This window comes from Chiroxiphia lanceolata, chromosome Z (assembly GCF_009829145.1).
Source record: "Chiroxiphia lanceolata isolate bChiLan1 chromosome Z, bChiLan1.pri, whole genome shotgun sequence".
Taxonomy (NCBI): domain Eukaryota; kingdom Metazoa; phylum Chordata; class Aves; order Passeriformes; family Pipridae; genus Chiroxiphia; species Chiroxiphia lanceolata.
Genome location: NC_045671.1, coordinates 53,035,077 through 53,058,727, shown reverse-complemented (window position 1 = coordinate 53,058,727; position 23,651 = coordinate 53,035,077). Strand labels below are relative to the sequence as shown.

General features: G+C 41.5%; 1 protein-coding gene across 12 annotated transcripts in view; it reads left to right on the top strand.

The window, feature by feature from the left end:
• The first annotated feature begins 19,213 nt into the window (after positions 1-19,213).
• The window catches only part of MCTP1 (multiple C2 and transmembrane domain containing 1), a 183,504-nt gene continuing 179,066 nt past the window's right edge, over positions 19,214-23,651 (top strand). For 5 of the 12 annotated variants that reach the window (XR_004354543.1, XM_032675860.1, XM_032675859.1 and 2 more), the window contains exon 1: positions 19,215-20,424. Coding sequence is in view for 11 of the 12 variants with exons in the window: in XM_032675860.1 (XP_032531751.1) it covers positions 19,849-20,424 (576 nt within the window). In the remaining variant the exon portion in view is untranslated. Of the gene's footprint in view, positions 20,425-23,651 lie in introns of all 12 variants that reach the window. The other 7 variants (XM_032675855.1, XM_032675854.1, XM_032675862.1 and 4 more) reach the window with 6 other exon arrangements.

The following is a 23,651-nucleotide window of genomic DNA, read 5'->3' as shown; positions in this document are numbered from 1 at the left end:
GTCTCTGGGAAATGCTGAGGAGGAATTGTGCTGAGGATTGCTGTCTGTGTTTCTTCTCTGTCGCATACCTCATTTAAATTGCCAAGCTCAAATCACAATCTCTGATCCTCACTCAGGAAAGGGTCATGAGGCTGAGGAGGCTCTCCCAGCCTGGCAGGAGAGGGTACTGTGGGTGATGACACCTTCCCAGCAACTGTCTGCTGAACTGACTGCTCTGTGGTGGAAACTTGGCCTCATCTCTGGCGTTGTGTGGGTCCCTCTACTGCCACCTGAAAAGACCCCTCCAGCTACATGCTCAACATCTGAAAACTTCAGCACAAGTGGGATGCAATTCAAGTGAAATATATGATCATAGGTGGATAAATTACAAGGCATTCAGGGAGCACACTGGCACATTTGCAAATAATTTCTGCAAGACAAGTTGCATAAGACCTTGCAGAACGCTCTTCTGAAGACTGTTGTGTTCACCTGGTAGTTGCTGTATCAAAGCAGGATCCAAGGGCTTGAGATCTATTTAGGCAGAAACACTCAATGTTGCTCCTCATTTCCAAGCAGGCTAGAGAAATGTAAAGCCACAGCATAAATGAGATGGATGCCCCAAAAATGGTAAATGGTGCTATTTCCATGTGAGGTCTTGCATGTAGGGCAGCAGGTGGCAAGATCACAGAATGGTTTGTGTTGTAAGGGAGCATAAAAATCATCTCATTCCATTCCCCCCCTGTTATAGGCAGAGACACTCACCACTAGACCAAGTGCTCCAAGCCCCATTTAACCTGGCCTTGAACATTTCTAGGCATAGGGCATTCACAGATTCTCTGGGCGACCAGAGTGCCTCACCACCTTCACAGTAATGGTGTAAAGGTAGGGCTGCATGTGTGTGGTGCGTGTAATCATCACATCAGCATCTGGGGGTACCAAGAGAACCATCCTAAGGGGCGTTTGGAAGTTCAGCACTGCTGAATTTCAGTGCGAGTCATGTTTCATAGCACATACTTTAGGAAAGATGGTGTGAAAAATCAGCCTCCTGATTCCTGCCTGAAATAAATCTGCCTTGTGACTCCTCCTGGACAGGACAAAGCCCCAGAAAATATCACAACACTTGTCTCTTCTCAAAGGACAGATGGCATTTTGCTATTAATTTGGATAGAAGAGAACCAGGTCCAAAATTCCTCACAACTGACTGTTTCTAATTAATATCTGTGCCCTATTCAATCCCCAAGGATCTTCTTTCCTCCCTCTAACTAGAAACTTCTAGGGTGATCAGAAGAAGAACTCCATACATGCTTGCTGGTGGAAAGGAATGTCCTAGAAGTACACTGTCTGATTAACCACTCCAACAAGGTTTGTTCAGATGCCTTGAGTTCCAAAGCTTGTAAGGAAAGTTCGTGAATAGAAAATAAGATAAAAACCTGTATCATCACTGTGGGAAGATGGCTAGGGTTAAAAATTAAAGGAGACTAAGAATTATAGGGTAAAATACAGCTATATCTCCCTGGATGAAGCATGGCCACAAAGACATGGTCCACAAAGATTCCCCATACAACGATAAGCACCTGTTGTGGGTGATGGAACAGAGGGTGGAGTGGAGTGGAGACACCACAGCCTCCCTCCACAGAAATCCCTTCGAGGGGGAAGATGGTGGTACTTTGTAGTTCTTAAGACCATATAGTACCTGTCAACCAAGGGAGATAGATGTTCTGCAGCTGAGCCAACAACTATGTCAAAATCCCTTTCCTCAGATGTCAACATACAACCACCCTCATTAAGCATGTGAAGCAAAGTGAGAGAATTCTACATCAATCAGAGATAGAAGTATTTATGACTGAAGTAATTCAAACTCTACCTAAACCTTAAGAAATAGTATAAAAGTAAGTTGCGAATAGGATGAAAATTGAGTAGTTTCCCAAGCACTCTATCCCATGGGCAGCAAGATCCCCATGGTGATTAGTTGTTAAGGTCACATGGTGTGACGTCTTAACATATATCTAAGCTGTTGTCTGATTTGAATAAAGAGGATTTGGCAGTGAACCCTCAACCATCTAGCTGGGTCTGTATAATTTATTTACTTATTATATTAATAAGCAATTGGGGAGTATCATTCCTGAAATATGACACAATATTATCAGCAGAAGTCCTTCGTCATGAGTATATGAGCTCTGCATGTGATAAAGGTGTAATTTCACATTATTGATATTACTACACCACTAATAGTAATGCAATTATTATTGTTATTATTGTCATCAATGTTATAATAATAATGATATAATGATATTAATATAATTATGTAATATTAATTGACTTTAAACAGACTATTATAAATAAGAAAAAAATTGAATGTGTGGGTTTGTAGCTGCTAGTCTTCTGTAAAATATGCCATGGCATATTTTTATCAATGAATTATCAGTTCCTGTTTGGGTGAGTATGATATTAACACTGGACATACCAAACCAAAACTTTTAATTTTGGCCAGGTAACTAAGACAAATAAGGAAAGGCCAAGCAGCTCTAAAATAGGTCACCCTTCTCATAATCTCTCCTCTTGTTCAAAATAATTTGTTCTTTCAGTCAATGTGTAGGAGTAGAAAAGACTTTATGTAATGAAGCTCAGCACAGTGAGTTTAAGTCCCTTTGAAAAGCCTCTGATTTATTTATCACTCTCCCAACCCTTGCTAGTCCTCACAGCAGGCAACTGTGGGAGTGAGTGGGATCAGACTAGACAAGTCATCACCGGCCACTACAGGAAATGAGTGGCACTGGCTTCAGGATCCGCTGACCTGTGCATGAGGACAACTCTCTGTTGAGATGCTGTCTGTGTGCTTTAGCTCAGCTATTAGACTGCTTCCTTGGGCAGCTGGCTGCTTATATCCCTCGTATTCTTGTAATAATGGTGTCACAGTTATTTCAGAAATTGCAGTACGTGCAGTGGTTGAGGCAGGGTCAGTTTTAGCATGATCTCCTCTGTCGGTCAACACTTTACTCATATTATATCTTTGAGAGATTTAGTGAGTATGAGATGGCCTGTATGAACTTCAGTGCAGAATGACTCTCTTTATAGCCATGGAGAAGGATAATTACTGTGGGTTAAAGCTTGAGATACAAGCATGAAATCATCTCCACAGAGAGAGCAGACATGGTCATGTTCTTCTAAAATGTATTGAGACTCACAAAAATATCAGCAGGAGTGAGGTTATTTTGGTTAGCAGAGAAAAAAAGAGTTGACTCAAGAAATGTGTTGTGGAATGTAATTGAAGGAAGAAATTTGGCTTACAGTTGTTGGCAGGAATTAAATATATTTTGTTCAAATACTTTTCAATCAAAAAATATAGAATATTTTGTTGCCAATAGAGTAAACCAAAATTGATGGAAACTGGCATGGAGTCTCGGATGGGAAAAAGCACAAAGAAAATAATCATAAGGAAGTCTAGGGGCGTTGCCTAGACACCACCAACGTGAAAGTAGGATAAGTTGCTAAAGAGAAGGGAAACTTGCCTTCATGCTGGATGAAAGTAGAAGAAAAAACATGTCTCAAATCCCATCCTGTTCCAGAATGGTAAAATACTAGAGTTAGATTTATCAAAAATATCAACCTTCCTCATCACTAAAAAATTACTCTGAGTATATTTGATTTTAAAATATTCTTCCATTTATAGTTCTGGGATTTTTGGCTGAACATTGTGATGACTAACAAGAATTATGCAATTTACCCAGGGAAATTAAAAGCTTCTATGAAAATCATGCAAAGTTTTGCTGCACTCATAAATACTGCTTCACAACAACCTATCTTTTTGATTGAGTTTTTTTAAACTGATGGAACATGGAAATATAAATAATTTTATTGTAAAAAATCAAAGTGTAATAAAGATAATGTTAGTGCAAATTATATGATATTCCTACGGCTGTGAATATTTAAGTCCATGTCAATGAATGTCAGCTATGTCACACTTACCAAGATAGAAGGATGTAGGTAGTTGTAGTCAAATCAGATGAATTTTGCAAAGCATTACTAAGTAAACATCTCACAAACACATTTTCCCCTGAAATCTAAGATATTTAATCTACTTACCACATGTCAAACAACTTTTCACCAAAACTATCACTCCAAAAAATGTTGATGGTTGATTTCTCCAGTTTTGTAGAGGCCACTGATATGGTGATCCTTTTCATCTGTTTCCTACAGAAGGACACACAGGACATAACCAAAGGCAGTCAATAGCCTCCTCTGTTGTTAAGGAAGAAGCAAAACATCCTCATTACCACCCTTAAGCAGTGCTAGGACAGCTTGGGTAACATTAACTCCCAGTGCAAAGTACAGCAGGGAGGGCTATGTTACTTTTTCCTACCTGACAGTGAATTTCTAAAGCTATGATGACGGAGAACATCTGTGTATTCCAGCAGAAAATTACTCATAAACTCACATATTGTTTTAACACATCTTTATCATTTGATCTAAATTCTATTTAGCAAATTTGTAAATGACTAGATTTGTCATTTTTATGGCTTATTTATGCAGTCCCAAAACACCTGATGTCAAGTGGTGGTCCACATATTTATTGTTATCTTCCTATGCGTAACCAGACAGGGTTGTCTTGTTGTGCATATTCACTAAGGAAAATGTTTCCTGCATTAATGTGTCATCATATGTTAATTCAGATGAATGCTTGAAGATGTCTAAGAAGGGTTCATCAGCTGCAACAAGAGAGGAGGCACAGAAAAATTCACTAGAAATTCCTTCAGAATATTGCTAACTTTTATTGTACCCCAGCTTGGCTTAACCCTGAAGTGCAGGGTGACCTGAATTCAGCTAAGAGAAATGTCATTTTGACTTATTTCAAACAGGCATCATCCTGCCTACTGCCCATATGCAGGCAGGCGTGCAGTCTGGAGATCTCGGTGGATGGCAGGTTATTTAGGTCTGTGCAAGGAAGTGGCCCAGTAAACAATCCCATGGGAGTTCTAATTACATGAGCTGCAAAGTGGTGGCAATGATGGCTGTGGACAGCAGGCTTTCTCAGCATGCAACAGTCCACTTTCATTAAACAAGGAAAACCTGCAGCCTTGTCTACACATATTATTGCTAATCTCAGTCAAGTGTTGCAGGGCTATTTCAGGTGGGAAAAATGTGGATGTGGGGTCCTGTTGAAAAATTACTTCTGTAGCAATGAATTTACTAATATATAGACTAGGCTCGAAAATCATTCTATGTATTCTATAGATCCCTCTCCTGAAGCACTTTGGTACTATATTAAAAACAGCATCCAGCTCTGAAGAATCCTTAGGGTTCTCCTTCAAGAAGAACAAGGACTGGTTTGATGAAAACAATCAAGAGATCCCGGAATTGCTGAGGAAGAAGAGAACTGCTCATCAAGCACACCTTCCTTTCACGTAAGAAAAGCAGCCTTTCATCTTGCATGTAGCAAGCTCCAACAAAAACTCCGTAACATCCAGAACAAGTGGAGGATCAATCTAGATGAAAAAACTCAATTATGTGCAGATACGGGTGATCAGAGAGGATTCTATGAGGCCTTGAAAACAGCATATGGGCCTACATACCAGGTCCAAAGCCCTCTACTCAGTGCAGATGGTCAAACACTTCTAACAGATAAAACCTCCATTCTGAATCGATGGTCTGAACACTTTCAGACTCTTTTCAGTACCAACCGTGTAGTTCAAGACTCAGCAATTCAGTCCATCACACAACAACCGCTGAAGAGTGAATTGGATACTGCCCCCACTTTGGGAGAAACTCTTAAAGCCATACAGCAGGTGAAAATCGGCAAGGCAGCTGGGGTTGATGGAATTCCACCTGAAATCTGGAAACATGGGGGCCAAGCACTCCATGCTAAATTTCACAAGTCTGTGGTGTGCTGTTGGGAACTAGGCGAACTACCATCAGACCTTCATGATGCAGTCATCATCACCTTGTATAAGAAGAAAGGAGATAAAATCAGACTGTTCAAATTACCATGGTATAACTCTGCTCTCCATTGCTGGCAAAATCCTGGCAAGAATACTTTTGAACAGTAATACCCACTATAGCAGAAGAACTTCTACCTGAAAGCCAATGAGGTTTGAGAGCCAACAGGAGTACCACAGACATGGTGTTTGTTCTCAGACAACTGCAAGAGAAGTGTAGGAAACAGAACAAAGGTCTCTAGGTAACCTTTGTTGATCTCACCAAGGCTTTCGATACTGTGAGCAGAAAAGGTCTGTGGCAGATTTTGGAATGTTTAGGTTGTCCCCCCAAGTTCCTTAAAATGATCATCTCACACCATGAGGATCAGCACGGCCAAGTCAGACATGGCAATGCACTTTCTGAGCCCTTTCGAATTACCAATGGTGTGAAACAAGGCTGCATTCTCTCACCAGCCCTATTCACAGTCTTTTTCAGCATGATGCTCCAAAGGGCCACGGCAGACCTCAATGATCAGGACGGTATCTACATTCGATACCGTACCAATGGAAGCCTTTTCAACCTAAGGCGACTGAAGGCCCACACTAAGACCTTAAACCACCTTGTCCAAGAGCTGCTTTATGCTGGTGACGCCGCCCTTGTTGCCCATACAGAAGCAGCTCTGCAGCGTTTAACATCCTGCTTTGCAGAGGCTGCTGAGCTCTTTGGGCTGGATGTCAGCTTAAAGAAGACAGACGTTCTCTATCAACCTGCACCTCAGGCAGTCTTCCATCATCCCCAGATCACCATTGGCGAATCAGAGCTCAAATCAGTCCAGCAGTTTAATTACCTAGGTAGCATCATCTCCTCGGATGGTAAGATTGATAGACAACAGGTTAGCAAAGGCATATAGTGCTTTTGGAAAACTCCATAAAAGAGTATGGCATAAACACTTGAAGAAAAGTACAAAGATCAGTGTTTACAAAGCCACAGTGCTGTCTACTCTCTTATATGGTTCTGAATCATGGGTCATTTACCGCCACTACCTGTGACTCTTAGAACCCTTCCATCAATGCTGCTTCCAAACAATCCTAAACATCCACTGATCAGATTATGTGACTAATATGTCTATTCTAGAACAAGCATCAGTCACAAGTATTGAGACCATGTTGCTGAGAACACAGCTGCATTGGGCAGGGCACGTCTCCAGGATGAAGGACCACCGCCTCCCTAAGATCTTGCTTTATGGCGAACTTGCCACTGGCTGCTGCGTGAGAGGAGCCCTGAAGAAAATATATAAGGACTCCCTGAAACAACATCTCAGCCTTGGCCACATTGATCAACATAACTGGTCTACTCTGGCCTCCAATCGGGAGGCCTGGAGACACACCATCTATAACGCTGCTGCTTCCTTTGAGAAAGCACGCAGGATCACTCTCGAGGAGAAAAGACAACGCAGAAAGAATCGTGTCTTGCAGAATATACCACCTAAGGAGTCTTTCTGCTGTGCCTTTTGCAATCGGACATGTCTATCTCGTATGGCCTTATTAGCCACCAGCGTGCTTGTAACAAATGTGGATAGAGCCTTCCCAAATATTCGTTCGCGAAGCCCAGCCATGATGATGACAGAATAGTCTCCTCTTATGGTAACCATGTACTCATTCTATTTCTTACAAAATGTATCCCTTTTCCTAGTAGACAGACATCAAATTTTGGGTAAAATAACAGTTGGCTGTATTTTGTCATTCTTTTCTCCCTGACTGTAAAACACTGCATTAAATAAGCCTCTCAAAATGTCTATGGAGAAAGTGTTACATTAATTAAGATATGCATGGCCCTGGAAAGTCTCCTGCAGATCTAAGAACTCATACCATAGCAGAATAAAAAACAAGCCAGCTTTCTGTACACTAATGAAACCAAATAAGAAATGGATCTGTACACCAGACTATTACAGTGCTCAAAGTGAAAGAGAAATATTTTTTTATAAGCTCTATTCCACACCATCATTTTCCACTGGAAATCCATACCAATAACAAGACATTAGAAAGAACAAGCTAGAAGGACCCACTGTAAAACTTAGATTAAAAGTGAAGAATATGGACCTTATATCCATTTCGGCTTCTTTTTTTGGTAAACTAATTGATGAGTCTTTCTTAATTTAAAACTAAAAGTTATGCATGTCACAGGGAGTTTGAATTTTACAAGATGTTGTTTTGTTCTTTGTGTTTAGAAACATGTCTGTCTTGGAAACAGGATCTGGAGACTAGCAGGTGAGAATCATGACAGAGTAAGTGTACTTCAGCATCCCAGCCCTCATGATTAGGGATAAAGAAATATTATCTTTATTTTTACTGTGTTTTTTCCTAAACAGTTTTCAGACTGGCTGAACAACCTGCTAAGGGATTTTTTCAGAGAGGAAAGATGCTAGTCTATAGTATATTCCATATCAGATGTTTTAGGTCACTGTTATTAAACCTGGGGTAGTGTTACCACTAACCCAAAACATCAGAGACGAAAGATGCTACATCCTTAAAGCCCTTAAAAGTATGGTGTTAAAAAATATACATCCAACCCATAGTGCAGCATAAGGAAAGAAAAAGCAACAAAAAGGACTGCTGCTGTGTCCTGTAGTTATTTTTTGTCTTACTGAAGATGACATGACTGATCAATAGATTTTTTTTTTGCCATACATACAAGGTTTTCTTCACAAACACTGAATTCAGAAGTGTAGTTGCTCTTTCCTGAAAGTTAATACAGGAACTGTCCTGTACAGCTGTGTCTCAGAAGGGTACTATAGTGCAAGCCTGCACGAGACCTTTGGAAACATGAATAAATTGGTTTGACAAAGGTGTGTAGAAATGTAGGTGAGATTCCACTGGGGTGCCCTTGCTGGCACTCCTGGGGCTGCAGGTGACCTTGGCTTCCAGCAGCACCTCAGCAGGGAGGCTGGGGACACCAGCACCTCTCAGGCAAGTATCATCTGCAGCTGCTTTTGAAATGGGACTCCCACAAACATTCAGGGTTTTCAGGATTCTGGATGTGCAGTAAGGGTTTATAAATCCCAGGAGCTGCAGCTTGTCGGAGAGCTTTGCAGCTAAGGCGGTCTGGTACAAATTAATTTCCAGGTTTTTCTAAAAGTCATCTGGATGAGTTTTCTGTATGTGTCAGTGTATAGTTAAATGCCTTAAGGTCAAAGAATCAGGCACTCATATCATGGCATAGCTCTGTACATCATCATCTAAACAGTGCACACTGTTTAAATACCTAAACAGTACTGTACCCTCCAAGACTGCAAAGTCTACAAAAATGCGAACATTGAAGTAGTTGCCAGTGAACCTGTCTTGTAGGTATTTGTACATCTATTTTAAATAGAAATTAATATTTTTTCAATCAATTTGTTTTATGGACTGTAGTCGCCATTTCTGGAACGCATTATGCATCAAATGATTTCTAACAACATTCAATCATTCATTAACCTTTTTGATCTAGCTGAAAATGTTCACATTAATTTCATTAGACAAATATTAATTTTTTTCTATGTGTAATTATCCCTTTGACCAGCTGTTGTCATGGGTTCTTTGAGAAAAACACATAAAAAGAACTCATTATGAAAGCGAAATCATTAAACTTAATTCCTAATTTCCTGCCAATGACTGAGTTTCTCGTGGTTCTCATGGATACTTTCAAGGACAGAGACAATATCAACAGGAGAAAAAGCACATCTGTCACAAGTAAGAAACAAATGAAATATTTTTTGAAAAAGATGTCTTTATCTACCTAGTATAAGCAAACAGGAAAATGTGCAAGTGTTGCTTAGATGGATTTTACCCTTCTACTTTTCATCATAATATTCCCTAAAGTGTTCTGACACTTTAAACTTCTTACATCTGGCATTCAGAGTTAAAATGTGGTATGACAGACTGTAGGACTCAATTTGACAAAATTTCTGATTTTGCTAGAAATGAAAAGGCAAAGAGAACTCTGAAAAAGCAGACAAGTCAAAAGAAGAGTGAATTAGAAAGATTAAATAACATGCAGAAAAGAATTAAAAGAAAAACACAGAGAGACGCTTGGAAGGATTAGTGGCAGTGAAATGATGGAAAGGGCATGTGGGCTATGAGAGCACTTGCAATGTGGTTACTCCTCACAAGAGGAATTTGGGTATCAGAGGATAAAGGCAGCTCGAGATGCTGTTGGAAGAGCTTATCATGCTGTAAGAAAGAGCTGTAGCTTGGCACAAATATGTAGCCTTGAATCCCTATTATATCCCACATCTACACACAATGGTCCAAAGGAACAAAATGCTCACTATGCTGCTCCACGGGGACAGGCAGAAGGAACAATCTCATTGAGAGAGTTTATCATTCTGCAACTACTAGATGCATAAAAGCTGTGAAAGCAGTAATCTATTAACCTTGAGAGACCAAATTTTTCCTGTGCAAACCGTAAGGTATGGAAAACCTTTCAAGTCAAACAGTAATTTCTAGGTTTCTTCCAAATTCTGGGTGCTAAGAAGTCTCTTTTATGTAGCACAACCAAACCAGGTTTGTCTTAGAAGATGCCTGTTTCCTAAATGCCAGCTAGGCATTGGCTTTTTGTATAATTACAAAGTCCTGACATAAGTAGTCTAGACAATTAGGTTGGTCCTTCCCAGTTAAAGGTGTGGGACTGATACCTCATGCAGCACAGCTCTGCTGTTCTGCTCCTTACTTCTCTACTAACCCAGTTCCTGTCCATCAGAAAACAGAGCACAAAGTGGGGAAACAGAGGCGAACCCTCTTGATCTCTGGGTTTCCTCTGTGTACTTATAAATATACACATATGTGGGTATAATTCCACACATTTAGTGGAAAAAATGTATCTGTATTGTTCTTTGTTTCAAAATAAACGATTTTTTTCTGCTCAAAAATATTCCCATTACAGATTACATCAGTTCAGATCACTATGCCAAGCAAATCACCTTACACAGATATTCTTTTTTTCTCCTTGTTTGATATATTTTAAACTACCTTTTTTTCAGCTAGTCTACTTTGTCTAAATGTCTGCTTTTCCAGGTTAAGTTCTCTGATCATAACTTTTCAGACAATGGGGATTTCTTAAATTATCTGATCAAAGTAAAAATGCTGTTCTGCAAAGTAGCAGACAAGGATTGAGAATACTTACTCTGCTACTGTATAACTAGTAAATTTGCTTTTAACAGGTTTGCAAGTAAAAAGAACATAAAGTTCTGCAGAAAATTAGTTTACCCGAATTGAATAATGAGGCTGTTGCCAGATTAGAGGGACAACTCCTCTCCTCTTCTTGGACTACCCCCACATCTTCAGTGTTGTCTCCCCAGGACCACATGAATAAGTGAAATGCTCTGGCATCTTCTTGCAACCCCTAGTGAAGACACTATACACCTGAAAACTGCCCATTTTCAGTACTGCCTGGCTGCGTTTCATGCAGCAGCTACTTCAGCAATATGAGAAGTCCACTTTTCTTGTAAACAGATTATAACAAAATATAGGGAAAAAACAGATTTATTGTGGTTTTTTTTTCATTTGCATAGCAAATTTTTTTCATTTGTATAGCATCAGCTATACAGAGACACACGGGGATAAACAGAGCTAAACAGAGAGTGATACAAACAGATGTACAGAGATACTACATTGACTCAGAAAGACATAAAAAATTTTGAAATGCTGAAGATTTTAAGCAGGAAACAGTTTTATGTCTGTGTGTGCTGTTCAAATACTTAAGATCAATCAGGAAAATGTCCATCACCTTATAAAAGCATCAAATCGCTTTCCAGAGTAATTGCCAGTGTGATGTGCCCCAGTGATTCACCCACAATGCATCAACCCAGGTCCATGATGCTTCTCAATTCAACAGATATGAACGGGCCAGAAACTTTCAACAATGCTCAAGCACTGCTTTTTGGGGCTTCAGAGTGTTCTCTGGTGCATAAAATTGTTCAGCCAGAAGCTAAAGCGCTTTTCAGCTTCATTTTCAGACAGAGTCTGTTTCAGATGTATTCACAGATGTAAAAATACTGCTCTCTTAATTTCATATGAGACAAACCAGTAATTACACCTGTTGCCTTAACACATCTACTTTTGTTTTGTCTTTTATTGATGCCTTCTTGTACGAGACAAGAAGTTAGCCCTGTCTGACAATGAGCCTTTTCTGATCAGTAATGAGTACAAAGAAGGGTAAGCTGTAGTTCCAATAACACATCAAGGAGAACAGGTGCTGAATATTAGCAGATATACCTATTCTTCTTGATTGTATATGACAAAGTTCTAGGTTAACATGATGGAAAGTTTTTGATTGCAGTTATGAAACAAGTCACACTAGAATGTACATACCCAGGACTGAACATGCAAAATGAAGTGCCCATTTTGCATTTTGGACCACATAGATTTCATAAAGGTGTGATCTCAGTCACTTGTAAGCCATTTACATTACACTGATCAGTTTCCTGAAAATTTTTGCTTAGTGGGAAAATCGCAAGAGTCATGCCTAGTCTTAGTGGGTGGGTATCTTGGTTTATTGACAATGTGTCCCAGGAGGTGGGACCTACAATGGAATAGAAACTCGTCCCCCTAAATTACGAAGTTTTTTTAAACTATGAGGCATTCCACTGGAATATGAAAATTAATAACAATTTTACGAAAAACAAAGAACAAACCAGAACAAAACAACAACCAAACAATAACAGAAAAAAATTGACACCCAAAATGCAACACAGTCCCAACGTGATCACATGATCACGATGTAGGTGGGGCAGAGTTGCAGCTGCACGAGTGGCACCAACGGTGGTGGCAGCCATGCAGGAATGGTGACTCTGGGCAGAGATGCTGGCGGCAGTGGCAGCAGTGGCAGCAGCAGTGAAGCAGGTCCCCATGGAGGTTGGCAGCAGGCAGGTGGTGGCAGCAAAGCAGGTACCTGTGGCAACTGGGAGCAGGTGGGCAGTGGCAGCAAAGCAGATTCCACAGCTACAACGGGCAGGTGGCGAACTCCCCTGAGCCACAGCCCCAGGACAAAGAGAGACAGTTCCTGTCTCATCAGCCGCTTCTGTCCTTCTTAAACTCTCACAGTATCTGTCATTCAGATTATATACATATTTATATGCAAGTTCCAAATGATTCTCCAATCAACTTTTTCCTTTTCCACTACTCCTAATGCCAGTGCTGGGATGCAGCAGGAAATGAAGGAGACCACAAGAGTCCTCCACAGTCTCTCATTTCAACTGAAATTGAAATTGCTCACTGTGTTGCAGGACCCCAGTGCCACTAGCAGAATCAGGAGGCAATTCTAAATGTGAGCATTGTTAAGTCAAAAAAACCCTATAAAAATCCTTATATCTCCTTGGGATATTGAGAGCTTACAAAGGAAGAAGGCTGTTGGGAGGGGAAGTGATTTTAAGCAGAGATGACCTATGAATATGACCTATGAATAAGTTTAAGAGACAAGAAAAAAATTAGTTTCTCTGAATTTGTTCAATGGTAGTTGAAATAGATTAAGTGTATTGACCATAAAGATCAGTAAATGTTCTGGGTATTGCAGTATTTGGAACTCTCATTTATGATGTACGCAGTCAGTTCCTCATATAATTTATACAGGGTCAACAGGAGACACCTGAAAGAACTAGCAGGAATTGAAAAACGGGGAACCACTGATGATGCTTCAATAGAGATGTGAAAGTTGTTAGGGATACTGCCAAGAAGATTTACTCTGAACATCCAAGATACTTGACATGTAGATGAACACACAGACATGCTTTTTTGTCAAAGGGTAAAAATACAGAATACTGACAAAAACTAAAACTGTTACCCTTTTTAACTGTAAAAAGAATTAAGATAGCTAAGGAGCCAAGCAGAATTTGAGGCTGAGATGGCAACAGAAGATGAATATGGAAAGTATCTACAGTTTATAATTTTTTAATAATATTTCCTTTTGTTTCTAAAGCTAAAATAAATGACATTCTGATTCTAAGAAGACTTCCAACTCAGTGGCTACTGTGCATGCAAAGGAAGGAAATAAAGAAGCCTGAACTTAATATCTGGAGAGACACAGGAGTTACGAAGACATAGGTTCCACAGTGAATCATGACATTTCTCTGAAAGCTAGGCAAAGACCTAAAAGCAAGACCCATACAGAAGAGATTTCAGAAGGACTGAAAGAGGAAAGAGCTACAGCTGTCCCACTAACCCTGATAGATACTGAAGGAAACACCAAAACCTGTCCTAAAGAAAAGGTTGAGGAGCAGTGGAAGCATTTTAAGGTTTTGCCATTGATCTAATAGTTTATGAACTTGGGATTTTGAAATGATATAAAACTACTTGAGTCAATCATTAAAAATAATTTTAAAGGCCAACATGACTATTAGTAGAGAATCATAAGAACTGATGGGTTTTACCATATAGGAATAAAAATCTAAGGCTGAAGCTGAGAAGAATCATAGAATCAAAAAGAACAATTGATGGACATATTTTATTTTGCAAAAATACTTGTCATGCTAGCAAGATAGAGCATCATAGAATAGGCCAAAATTAATACTACAGAATACCCTACAAACCATTTAAGGATATAATTTTCTTTACATATATTTTTCATATTATAAAACGAACACAGATACAATATAAAATAGGCCAAGAGTAGTTTGAAATGTATCAAATACAGATTTGTCAATATTTATATGTATTAACTAGGGAAATACTGAACATGCCAGACAAGTTTAGAATAAAAATGAAGCCTTATTTCTAAATTAATATTAAAATTTAATAGTAACATTGCTGCAATTTAAACCAGAACTCAAAAATAAAAGAGCTGTATATTCAGTGTTGCAGATCTGAATCACAGATTCATAGAATGGTTTGGGTTGGAAAGGACCTGAAGGATCATTTTGTTCCTTGAACACTTGAACAATTCCAGCGATGAGGCATTCACAGCTTCTCTGGGCAACCTGTTCTGTGCCTCACCACCCTCACAGTGAAGCTTTCTTCCTAGTATCTAATTTAAATCTACCATCTTTCAGTTTAAAGCCGTTACCTCCTGTCCTTTCCCTATCTGAAGGGGAAAAACATCTGCTAACATCAGGAGTGCCAGATCTTGATACTTGGTCCTCTACTAGGGTCAGCTGTTGGAGGTGCCCTAAGAGACTCTTACGACTGGTGGAAGAGACTTAATGAGGAGAGATCGGAGGGAGAAGAAAATATCTCGCAGTGCATTTATGCTGTCATGCACAAGATATGATTATCATAACCATAAGAGTGTCTGTTTCCAGTGTTTTACTTGGTTGTGCAATTGTTCTCTTGTTGGCATAATGTGCTTTATTATGAGAATATATGATTCCCTTCTCTGTACCCCTGTTACCTTTTCTCCTATTGGTTCTATACAAACCCTTTCCCTATTTGTCCATGTTTAGATAGGTTCTGCCCCTTGTTACCATGATTGGCCGCTCTTTTGAGTACTCCTCCCAATCTCCTCCCTAAGTTCTAGAAAGATCCCTGCTCTCTGTTTGTAAGCCTGCGTCTGTGTTCAATAAAGGGCCATTTTGTATCACACTGTGACTTGCATGCAGAATGGTCCTTCTGGGTCTTGCATAAGGAGGGTTACAGCTCTCCCCCCGTCAGTTTGCCTGCTTCTTCTCAGCTGTGAGAATATCTTGCTGGACTTTCCACCATCGTGTGTAGACCGGAATATGGTCTGACTACATGGTTTGAATTGCTGCACATGGCTGTATGACTCTGCTTTTTCTCTCCTTTATTCCCAGGAGCTGCATTAGACCTTCTCGTACATGTTATTAAAGAAACTGCGTCAGGTATCAACAACAACAATCAAAGAAATAGCTAAGGAACATTAGCAGAAGACTAGCAATGCAGTTAAAATATTAGAGACAAAGATGTACATGAAATGAAGGGAAATTAATCTCCAGTAAATTGACTCAATTTTTCATAACAGTTCAACTTAGACTCTTCCCAGTACTTTGTCATAAGGAGGGTTCTCTCACTTCAGGAATACATTTTGAAACCTGAACTATCCTAGGTTAATCGCTGAATCTGTACTGTTATCATTACAGCCAAAAACCCCCATAACTGGATAAAAATACTCAAAACTACATTAAGACGATTAAACATTTTGTGGAGCTAAGTTGCAACTGGTTTTGTGAGAAGCTATGTTTAGTCAGATTAGAAAAGCAGGAACAGAATTACTGGTATAAAATGCAAGAAGAAATGTACTCATTACTGTGCAACTGTGGGTGAAAACAGGACTTGTAGTACTGTCTACAGCTAAGGTTGCCTGAAGCTTCAGGCACACTTTCAATACTTGTAATATTCCAAAGCTCTTCGCTATTTTGGCTACAATATTCTGTACTGGCCACAACAGTCTATTTCTTGACTCCCACTAAATCTCAATTAGAAAGTTTCAGGTAAAAATATTTTCACTGTGGAGGACATGAGTTAAAGAGTATGTGTTTGTCTGTATAATATGAAACTTCTTACAATGGGCTGGGGAGAACTCATTGCCTGAAATACTGTTTAACATGACAAGACTTGAATTTGTTTACTGGGATGCCTATGTTCATTTGTTAGTGTGGAGATAAAATCAAGCAAAAAACAACATTTGAGGGTGTACTTAAAAATCGTGTTACAGACAAGAACTTTTCCATCTGAAACACAAGTCTGATGAAAAAAACCCCACAAATCCATAGTAATTCAGACTGAAGAAACACAGAGAAAGAACAAGGCAAAATGATGTGCAAGTAGTGTTAAAAATGTGGTTCTAGACTAGAAAAACAAAATCATGCTCAGCTTTTGAGCCTAAGGCCATCTTCCAATACTGCCTTCAAATATGTCTGGTATGTATTTCCATATTACCATTCTCGCTGTATTTTATATTCTGAATGATGGGAGAAGAGAGGGTGTTTCAAAAGGAGGTGTTAGCTAAAAAATTAAGTGTCTTTTGAAATATAAATACCTATAAATAATGACCTAAATATCAGAAGCAACAAAGTAACATTTTTCAAGAAATAAGCAAAACCAAACCAAACCAAAGACTTTTATTTGACCTAAATAATTAGAGAAATCTGGGGCTTTGGGTCAGAGTCTTAAAAAGCATTAGAAAATATTTAAAAAAAAATGCATGGTGCTTAGTATTGAGTGGTACATTTGTTTTATCAGTTTAAATTAAACTAATTAGAGTAATGATATATATAGATAGATGAAATACAGTTCTGACAAGACTGATAGCTGCCTTACCCAGAAAATGTTCTTCCTTTTTGATACGTATACTTTACATGTTGGAAATAAAAAACATATTCTCCTTGGTTTCCTGTTTGAAATACCACATCATTCTTTTATGTTTGTTTGTTCTGTTTTGTTTTAGCTTACAAAACTTTGAAGCAATATGGTGTAAACAAGTATTTTCAGATAGCCTTCTTTTATTTCTAAGGCTAATAAAGGTTTATTTGTACGTTTAGAAGTATCATTCTCATCTGCACAGGTGTTAAACCCATGGTTTTGTTAAACATTGAGATTTCTATTTGAATGTTGTTTGAAGTCTTCCTGTGATCTTTCTGCTAGGTTCTGCTTCAACTAAACTAACATAGCTCAGAGAGAATTCAGTGTGCAGAATGACTCATTTTGTTGTAAAACTGTTTATGGTGAACTGATTTGAATTAACTCTAGAATAATCTCACTCTGCCTGTTGCAGCAGAGCCATATATATCGCCTTCTCATCCCAGATGTCCTTCAACCCCAAGACAATGAGTATTTCTGCAACTAAACAGCCTAAACTCCTTTGATCCTTTTATAAGCAAATCTACTTGCTGGTTGGATAAAAAGGAGGTGAATTAGACCAATTTGGAAATTACAGTGTAATGACAGAATTTTAATGTAAGGAAAGCTTATGCTGGTTTATGTGGAAGAAGAATCAGGAAGCTTGCCAGCATGTTATTTGGGACTACTCAATGCACACATCATAAAAACACAGTACAAGGCATATTGAGGCTTGTGTACACCTCTCCCAGACAATGAGCATCCATGTACTGTTCTACTTGCGAGATTACTTTCTGTAGGGAATATGTCTACACAAACAACAAATTTCTGGTCTTTCTTTTTCTTGAAAAGGAAAATCTGATCACTTGTGAAAATAACTGTCATTTAAAGATATCAGAGTAGTTCAGTATTTTGACAAATAACAATTTCTTTTGAACAGAATATTGTAGTTCTCTATACCTATTTGCTTTGTGAAAAGAGTATTAATTTTAACAGAAAACGCTGTTTACCTGAAAAGCTGCTTATTCTATGTTTTGACTGTAATGTGAAAATAAAAAGTGACACACAAGGCACAGGTATATATTGAAATACTTCTGTAGTCTTTTTCACTCACTGGGGAAGAACTAAATTCATATTTTATTCTCTTGATTCCTGCTCATTGAGTAAACCCATTATTTACAAGAAAGCAGACCTTTTAAAGAGCTTCCATTTTAGCACATTTCTTCTTTAATTTAAAGATGTCATTTCAAAAATTCTGACACATAAGCTTCCTCCAGACCTTGATCCATTTCAGCTTTGCTACCTGATGGTTTTGCTTTTAGGTGATAGAAGCTAATAATTTAGATTTACTTACAGGGATCAAAGTAGGCTGACCTATCTGTCATTTTCTATCTTAAATTTTTTTTTTCCTATGACTATCTTTGGCTTTGTCTGGTCCTGAAATGTCATTTATCTGACAGGACTCATCAAAAACAACCTCCAGTGGTTCAGAGGTTATTTTGGCTATTTTCTCAAATACTTTAGATATAATTCCAAGCCCCCAGTCATTTGAAAGCACCCATTTTATCTCAGTACTTTTAATTTGTATTCTTCCTGTTCTGTTCAGCAAAAGTTGTACTGTCAAACGCCTGGCTGCAAACTTTTTTGGGAAAGTTGAATACAGGTGGCCAAAATCTCAATGGTGTGAAAAAGTGTCTTTTGAAATGAAACCCGAAAGTACTCTACATAAAGGTATAGCTTACCTTTACCTTACACCAAAAGATTTCATTTGCATGTTTGTTTCATGGAACGTAAAGACTTGTTCTGAAATCATCCTGCTGGTATTATTTTAATTAAAAAAAGACATTTTAGATAGCGTTAAGCATCAAAAAATGCAGTGACGGGGCTACTCATCCAGTATGCTGTAATGAGAAAACATTTTTTCTTAATTTAAAAAATACGAGAGTGGCAAACGCCCATATCTGGCGGGTTCTGCCTGGCCGTGCTCTGCATTTTGCGCCCACCGCTGCCGAAGCGCAGAGCCGGTGACGAGGCCGGTTATTTCCTGCAGCGTTTACTGTACCTGCACGAGCAAATCCGACTGAACCTTCCCTCCACAAGGTTGCCGCGGCTTGGGGACGATGTCTGCCCGGCCGGGGACCCACTTCACGTTCCCACCTTCACACAGGGTCTGGGTGTACCCCGACCCCAAAGGAGACCGCAGATATCACAGCGCAGACACCCCCTACCCTCGCTCTCCGCGGAGACCTCCGGAGCCGTTTGCCCTCCAAGCCTCTCGTACGGTGCAACTGTCTCCAATGCAGAAAATAGATGGGGAGGTGGGCAGGATAAGCCCCCTCCTGCTACGTCCTCATGTGCATTGCCGCACGTATACATAGCCGAGCCGCCGCTCCCCTTGCACCTCGCTTCGCGCTGCCCGCTGCCACCGAGGGTACAGCCAGGGTGGGGGGCCTAGGGAGGCAAACTTTCCGCCCGGCTGGGCCAAGGTGAGGGTTTCGTCCTTCTTTTAGCTTCAACGTCAGCGCTGCAGCTCCAGCCTCCCTCGGTCGCGCCACTCTGAGTGGAGGGCGGCGCGGTGGAACCCTGCGCTCGTTCCCGACGGCGGGCGCTCCGCTCCGGCCCGCCCAGCACCGGAGAGTAGGCGCCGGGCTCCGGCGTGCTCTGCTGCCGCCACTGCCTCCGTCGCAGAAGAAGGATGGAGCCAGGCAAGGAGCCCCAGGTGACCACCGGGGGAAAGCCCAGCGAATCTGAGTCGGCACTATCCTTCCAGGCCCGGCTGTGGAAGAACCTGCAGCTGGGGGGTAAGGGCCGGAGCGGCGGCGGGCGGGCAGGAACCGAGCGCCGCACTGCGGAGCCCCCCGCACCGCCGCCGACCAGCGGCAAGGGGGACCTGCCGCCCGGCGCAAAGTGGAGCGGCTTCAAGCGGCGGCGGCAAGTGCTGGACCGCGTCTTTTCGTCCTCCCAACCCAATCTCTGCTGCTCGGCCGCTGAGCCGCTAGAGCCGGACGGCGAGTCCGGCTCCGCCCTGCGCCGCCTGCGGGAGCACCTGCTTCCCCAGGGCAAGGGGCCGCCACCCGGCCGCCACCCAGTGCCGGTCGCCGGCGATGAGGGGCAGGCGAGCGGGAAGGAGGGGCGCCGGCCTGGGGCGCACCTGTCCCACCAGAAGAGCTCTTCGTTGCCCAGCACCGCTTGCCTGGAGCAGCTGCTGCAGGGCTCGCCCACTGTTGGCAGGAGACAGGAGCAGCGGGCGGAGGACGGCGACGGTGGCGCGGTGAGTGTTGGGCCCCGCAGCCCTTCGTGGGGCTGCCGTGGTGGTTTTGTACGTACTGGACCGGAGTGGAGGGGCCAGGCGGGAGGGAAGGTCCCGGGGAGGGCAGGCGAGACGAGGCAAGGCGAAGCGGGAAGGGCGGCCGGCCGCTGGGGAAGGGAGCTGAGGAGAAAGAGGTGGGAGGACGGACAGCGTTTGGTCTCAGACCCCGCTCGCTCGCCAGTGGGGATGTCCTTCACCTGAGAGGGGGAACGGCCCGGGGTCCGCCCGGTCGGAGCCCTGCACGCTGTGATAGGGCCGTGTGGCTGAGCCATCCCGAGCTGCGGGTGCAGCGCTGCCAGGGGTGCTTGTGCACCGAAGCAGGAGCTACGTCCCTAAGACATTCCTTTTTATAAACTATGCAGAGGAAAGTTGGTTGGAAGGGGAGTTGGGGTTCCCTCACTCTCACGCCTTTCCCCAGAGCCACCTCTCACCTCTCTGAGGGCTCTCTCTGCTGGTGTCTGCTCTTGACACATGCAGCACGGCTTTTCCTCAGGCAGCCTCTGCTTTTTTTTTGTCTGCTTATCCAAATTTGAATTATGATGTCTTTTAATTTCTGCAGGAAACCTAAACGATGGTCACTAGTACACATTTAATAGACGATAGATGATTAATTGGTAGACCATACTGGGTATTATCACAGGCAGCTAGTTTCTTCAGTCTGATAAGATAGTCATTCTTCCCTGGTTGTTGAGGGAAGGTGGTGAACAAAGCTCTTCCGACTGTTAGTTTTGAAATAGGTGGTGAAGCTAATGTTCATAGGGGCTGCTGAATCTTGGCATAAATTTCCTGCGATAAAAGTGCAAAGCATATGAGTATTTCTGGAGTTTGTGTAATTCGAAGCAGTCATCCACTTTTCTTCAGGAATAATTGACTAATACCTATTGTTATAAATTGTCTTCTGGCATAATTAGGGAGAAATGAGTAGCTGAAGTAAAAGGCACACTCTCTGTGTTGTCAAAAATAAATACATTTGGCTGCGTACCTGTGCTTGGGGTCTAGAGTGGTAGTAGTTTTGTGATGATTTGCAAGTGTCCCTTGATGTCAGTGGGACTTTCATGTCTGGCTGCAGAGTTCAGAGGAGTTCATCTTTACAAACACGGGACCTAACTTTATGTCTGAATCTCACAGGTTTACTCTGGTGATAATCATCACCCTGACTGGAAACCACAGTGGTTGTTCCTTGTATATTGCTTGTAAATGTTTTACATCATTGCTTATTGATGTGGGATTATCATGACAGGTGTCTGCTAAGTGGGGTTTTCTCTGCAGTAGTTAGTCCCTTCCTCCCCACACCCCGGCTCACAAAAATGTGTTGCACATTTTAGTATTATTGTTTAAGACTACAAGCAATTATTCTGCTTTAAAGATTGTGACATCTAACAAATAAACAAATATGAAAATGTAGAGTTTTCTTTACACAGAATATGCTGAGTTGGAAGGGACCCACAAGGATCATCAAGTCCAACCCTTAGCACTGCACAGGACCATCCCCAAGAGTCACACCATATGCCTGAGAGTATCATCCAAATGCTTCTTGAACTCTGTCAGGCTTGGTGCTGTGACCACTTCCCTGGGGAGCCTGTTCCAGTGCCCAACCACCCTCGAGGTGAAGAACCTTTTTCTTATATCCAACCTAAACCTCCCCTGACACAACTTCAGGCCATTCCCTTAGGTCCTGTCATTGGTCACCACAGAGAAGAGATCAGTGCCTGCCCCTCCTCTTCCCCTCACAGGGAAGTTGTGGGCTGCAATGAGGTCTCCCCTCAGTCTCCTCTTCCAGGCTGAACACATCAAGTGACCTCAGCTGCTCCTCATAGGGCTTCCTCTCAAGGCCCTTCCCCCTCTTTGTTGCCCTCCTTTGGACACTCTCTAACAGCTTAATATACTTCTTATATTGTGCCCAAAACTGCCACAATATTCAAGGCGAGGCCCCACCAATGCAGAGCAGAGTGGAACAATCCCATCCCTTGCTTCGCTGGTGATGCTTTGCCTGATGCCTCTCAGGACAGGGTTGGCCCTCCTGGCTGCCAGGGCACTGCTGACTCATATTCAACTGGCCATCAACCAGGACCTTCAGGTCCCTTTCCACGGAGCTGCTTTCCAGCATCTCATTCCCCAGTCTGTCTGTACATCCAGGGTTGCCCCAACCCAGGTGCAGAATCTGCCACTTTCCCTTGCTGAACTTCATATGGTCGGTGACTGCCCAGTCCTCTAATTTCTGCTGTTGTGTTCAGCAAAGAAACAACATGTTTATTTACAAAACCTGTCAGTTGCTGTTTAGTTGTGAGGGCACTGGTCTTGTTTTGAACAAGATACAGTCAACATTTGGAAAGAATACTGCTAAATCAAATCGAAGTGGTACCCAGGCTTTCTAACACTTGTCTTTAATTAGCAGGATTACGGTCAATTCCTCCAAGCAGTTTCTAGTATTAATATGGACTGTGCCTGCATACCAAACCTTCTGGTTTTGATATTAAATAAAGCTTGTTCGTGTGTTTGTGGAGTTTGCCAGAGCTGCTGATCATGTTTGCTTTGGAGGGATGATTTGAAATAGAGTAGCTGTTCTTATATTGCATAATGAGCACATCCACTGCTCTTCTCATCTCTAGGGGTGTAATCTCACTCGATTTAATTCAGCGGCTTCACTGAGCCATGGGATAGTTGTGGAAATGAGACTGTGGCTATATGCATTGTTGATCTGTCTTCAGGTATGCCTGGTACTTTTCAGTGATCTGTTAACAGGGCAAGTACCTTCCATTGTGAGCAGCTGGAGTTTCTAGTTCAGTGCACTTCAGGAGTCAAGTCTTGCATACTTACTTACAGTTCAGTATACTTCAGAAGTCAAGGCTGCACCCCAGGGCAGTAAGGTGCCTTACCTCAGTCATGGCATTTACACCTCTCTGAGGACTTGAGATTGCACATCCAGTAACACGAGTTTGGAATAACTTGCATTTTTAAATCCATGTTTTACTTAGCACAGACTTTTCTGTGTTGTCTGGATTTTTATTGCCCAGCAACCTTACATGTCTAAAGGTGAAAAAATTCTATAAACTAACAGAGTCACAAAAATGAGATTAAATTACCTAAACGTAAAACAACCTAAAATTTCAACTTCCTTTAAAATGTATTTAAAGTTTTATTGAACTACAGGGCAAGCAGATGCTACTGCTTCATTTGGATCTGTTGAA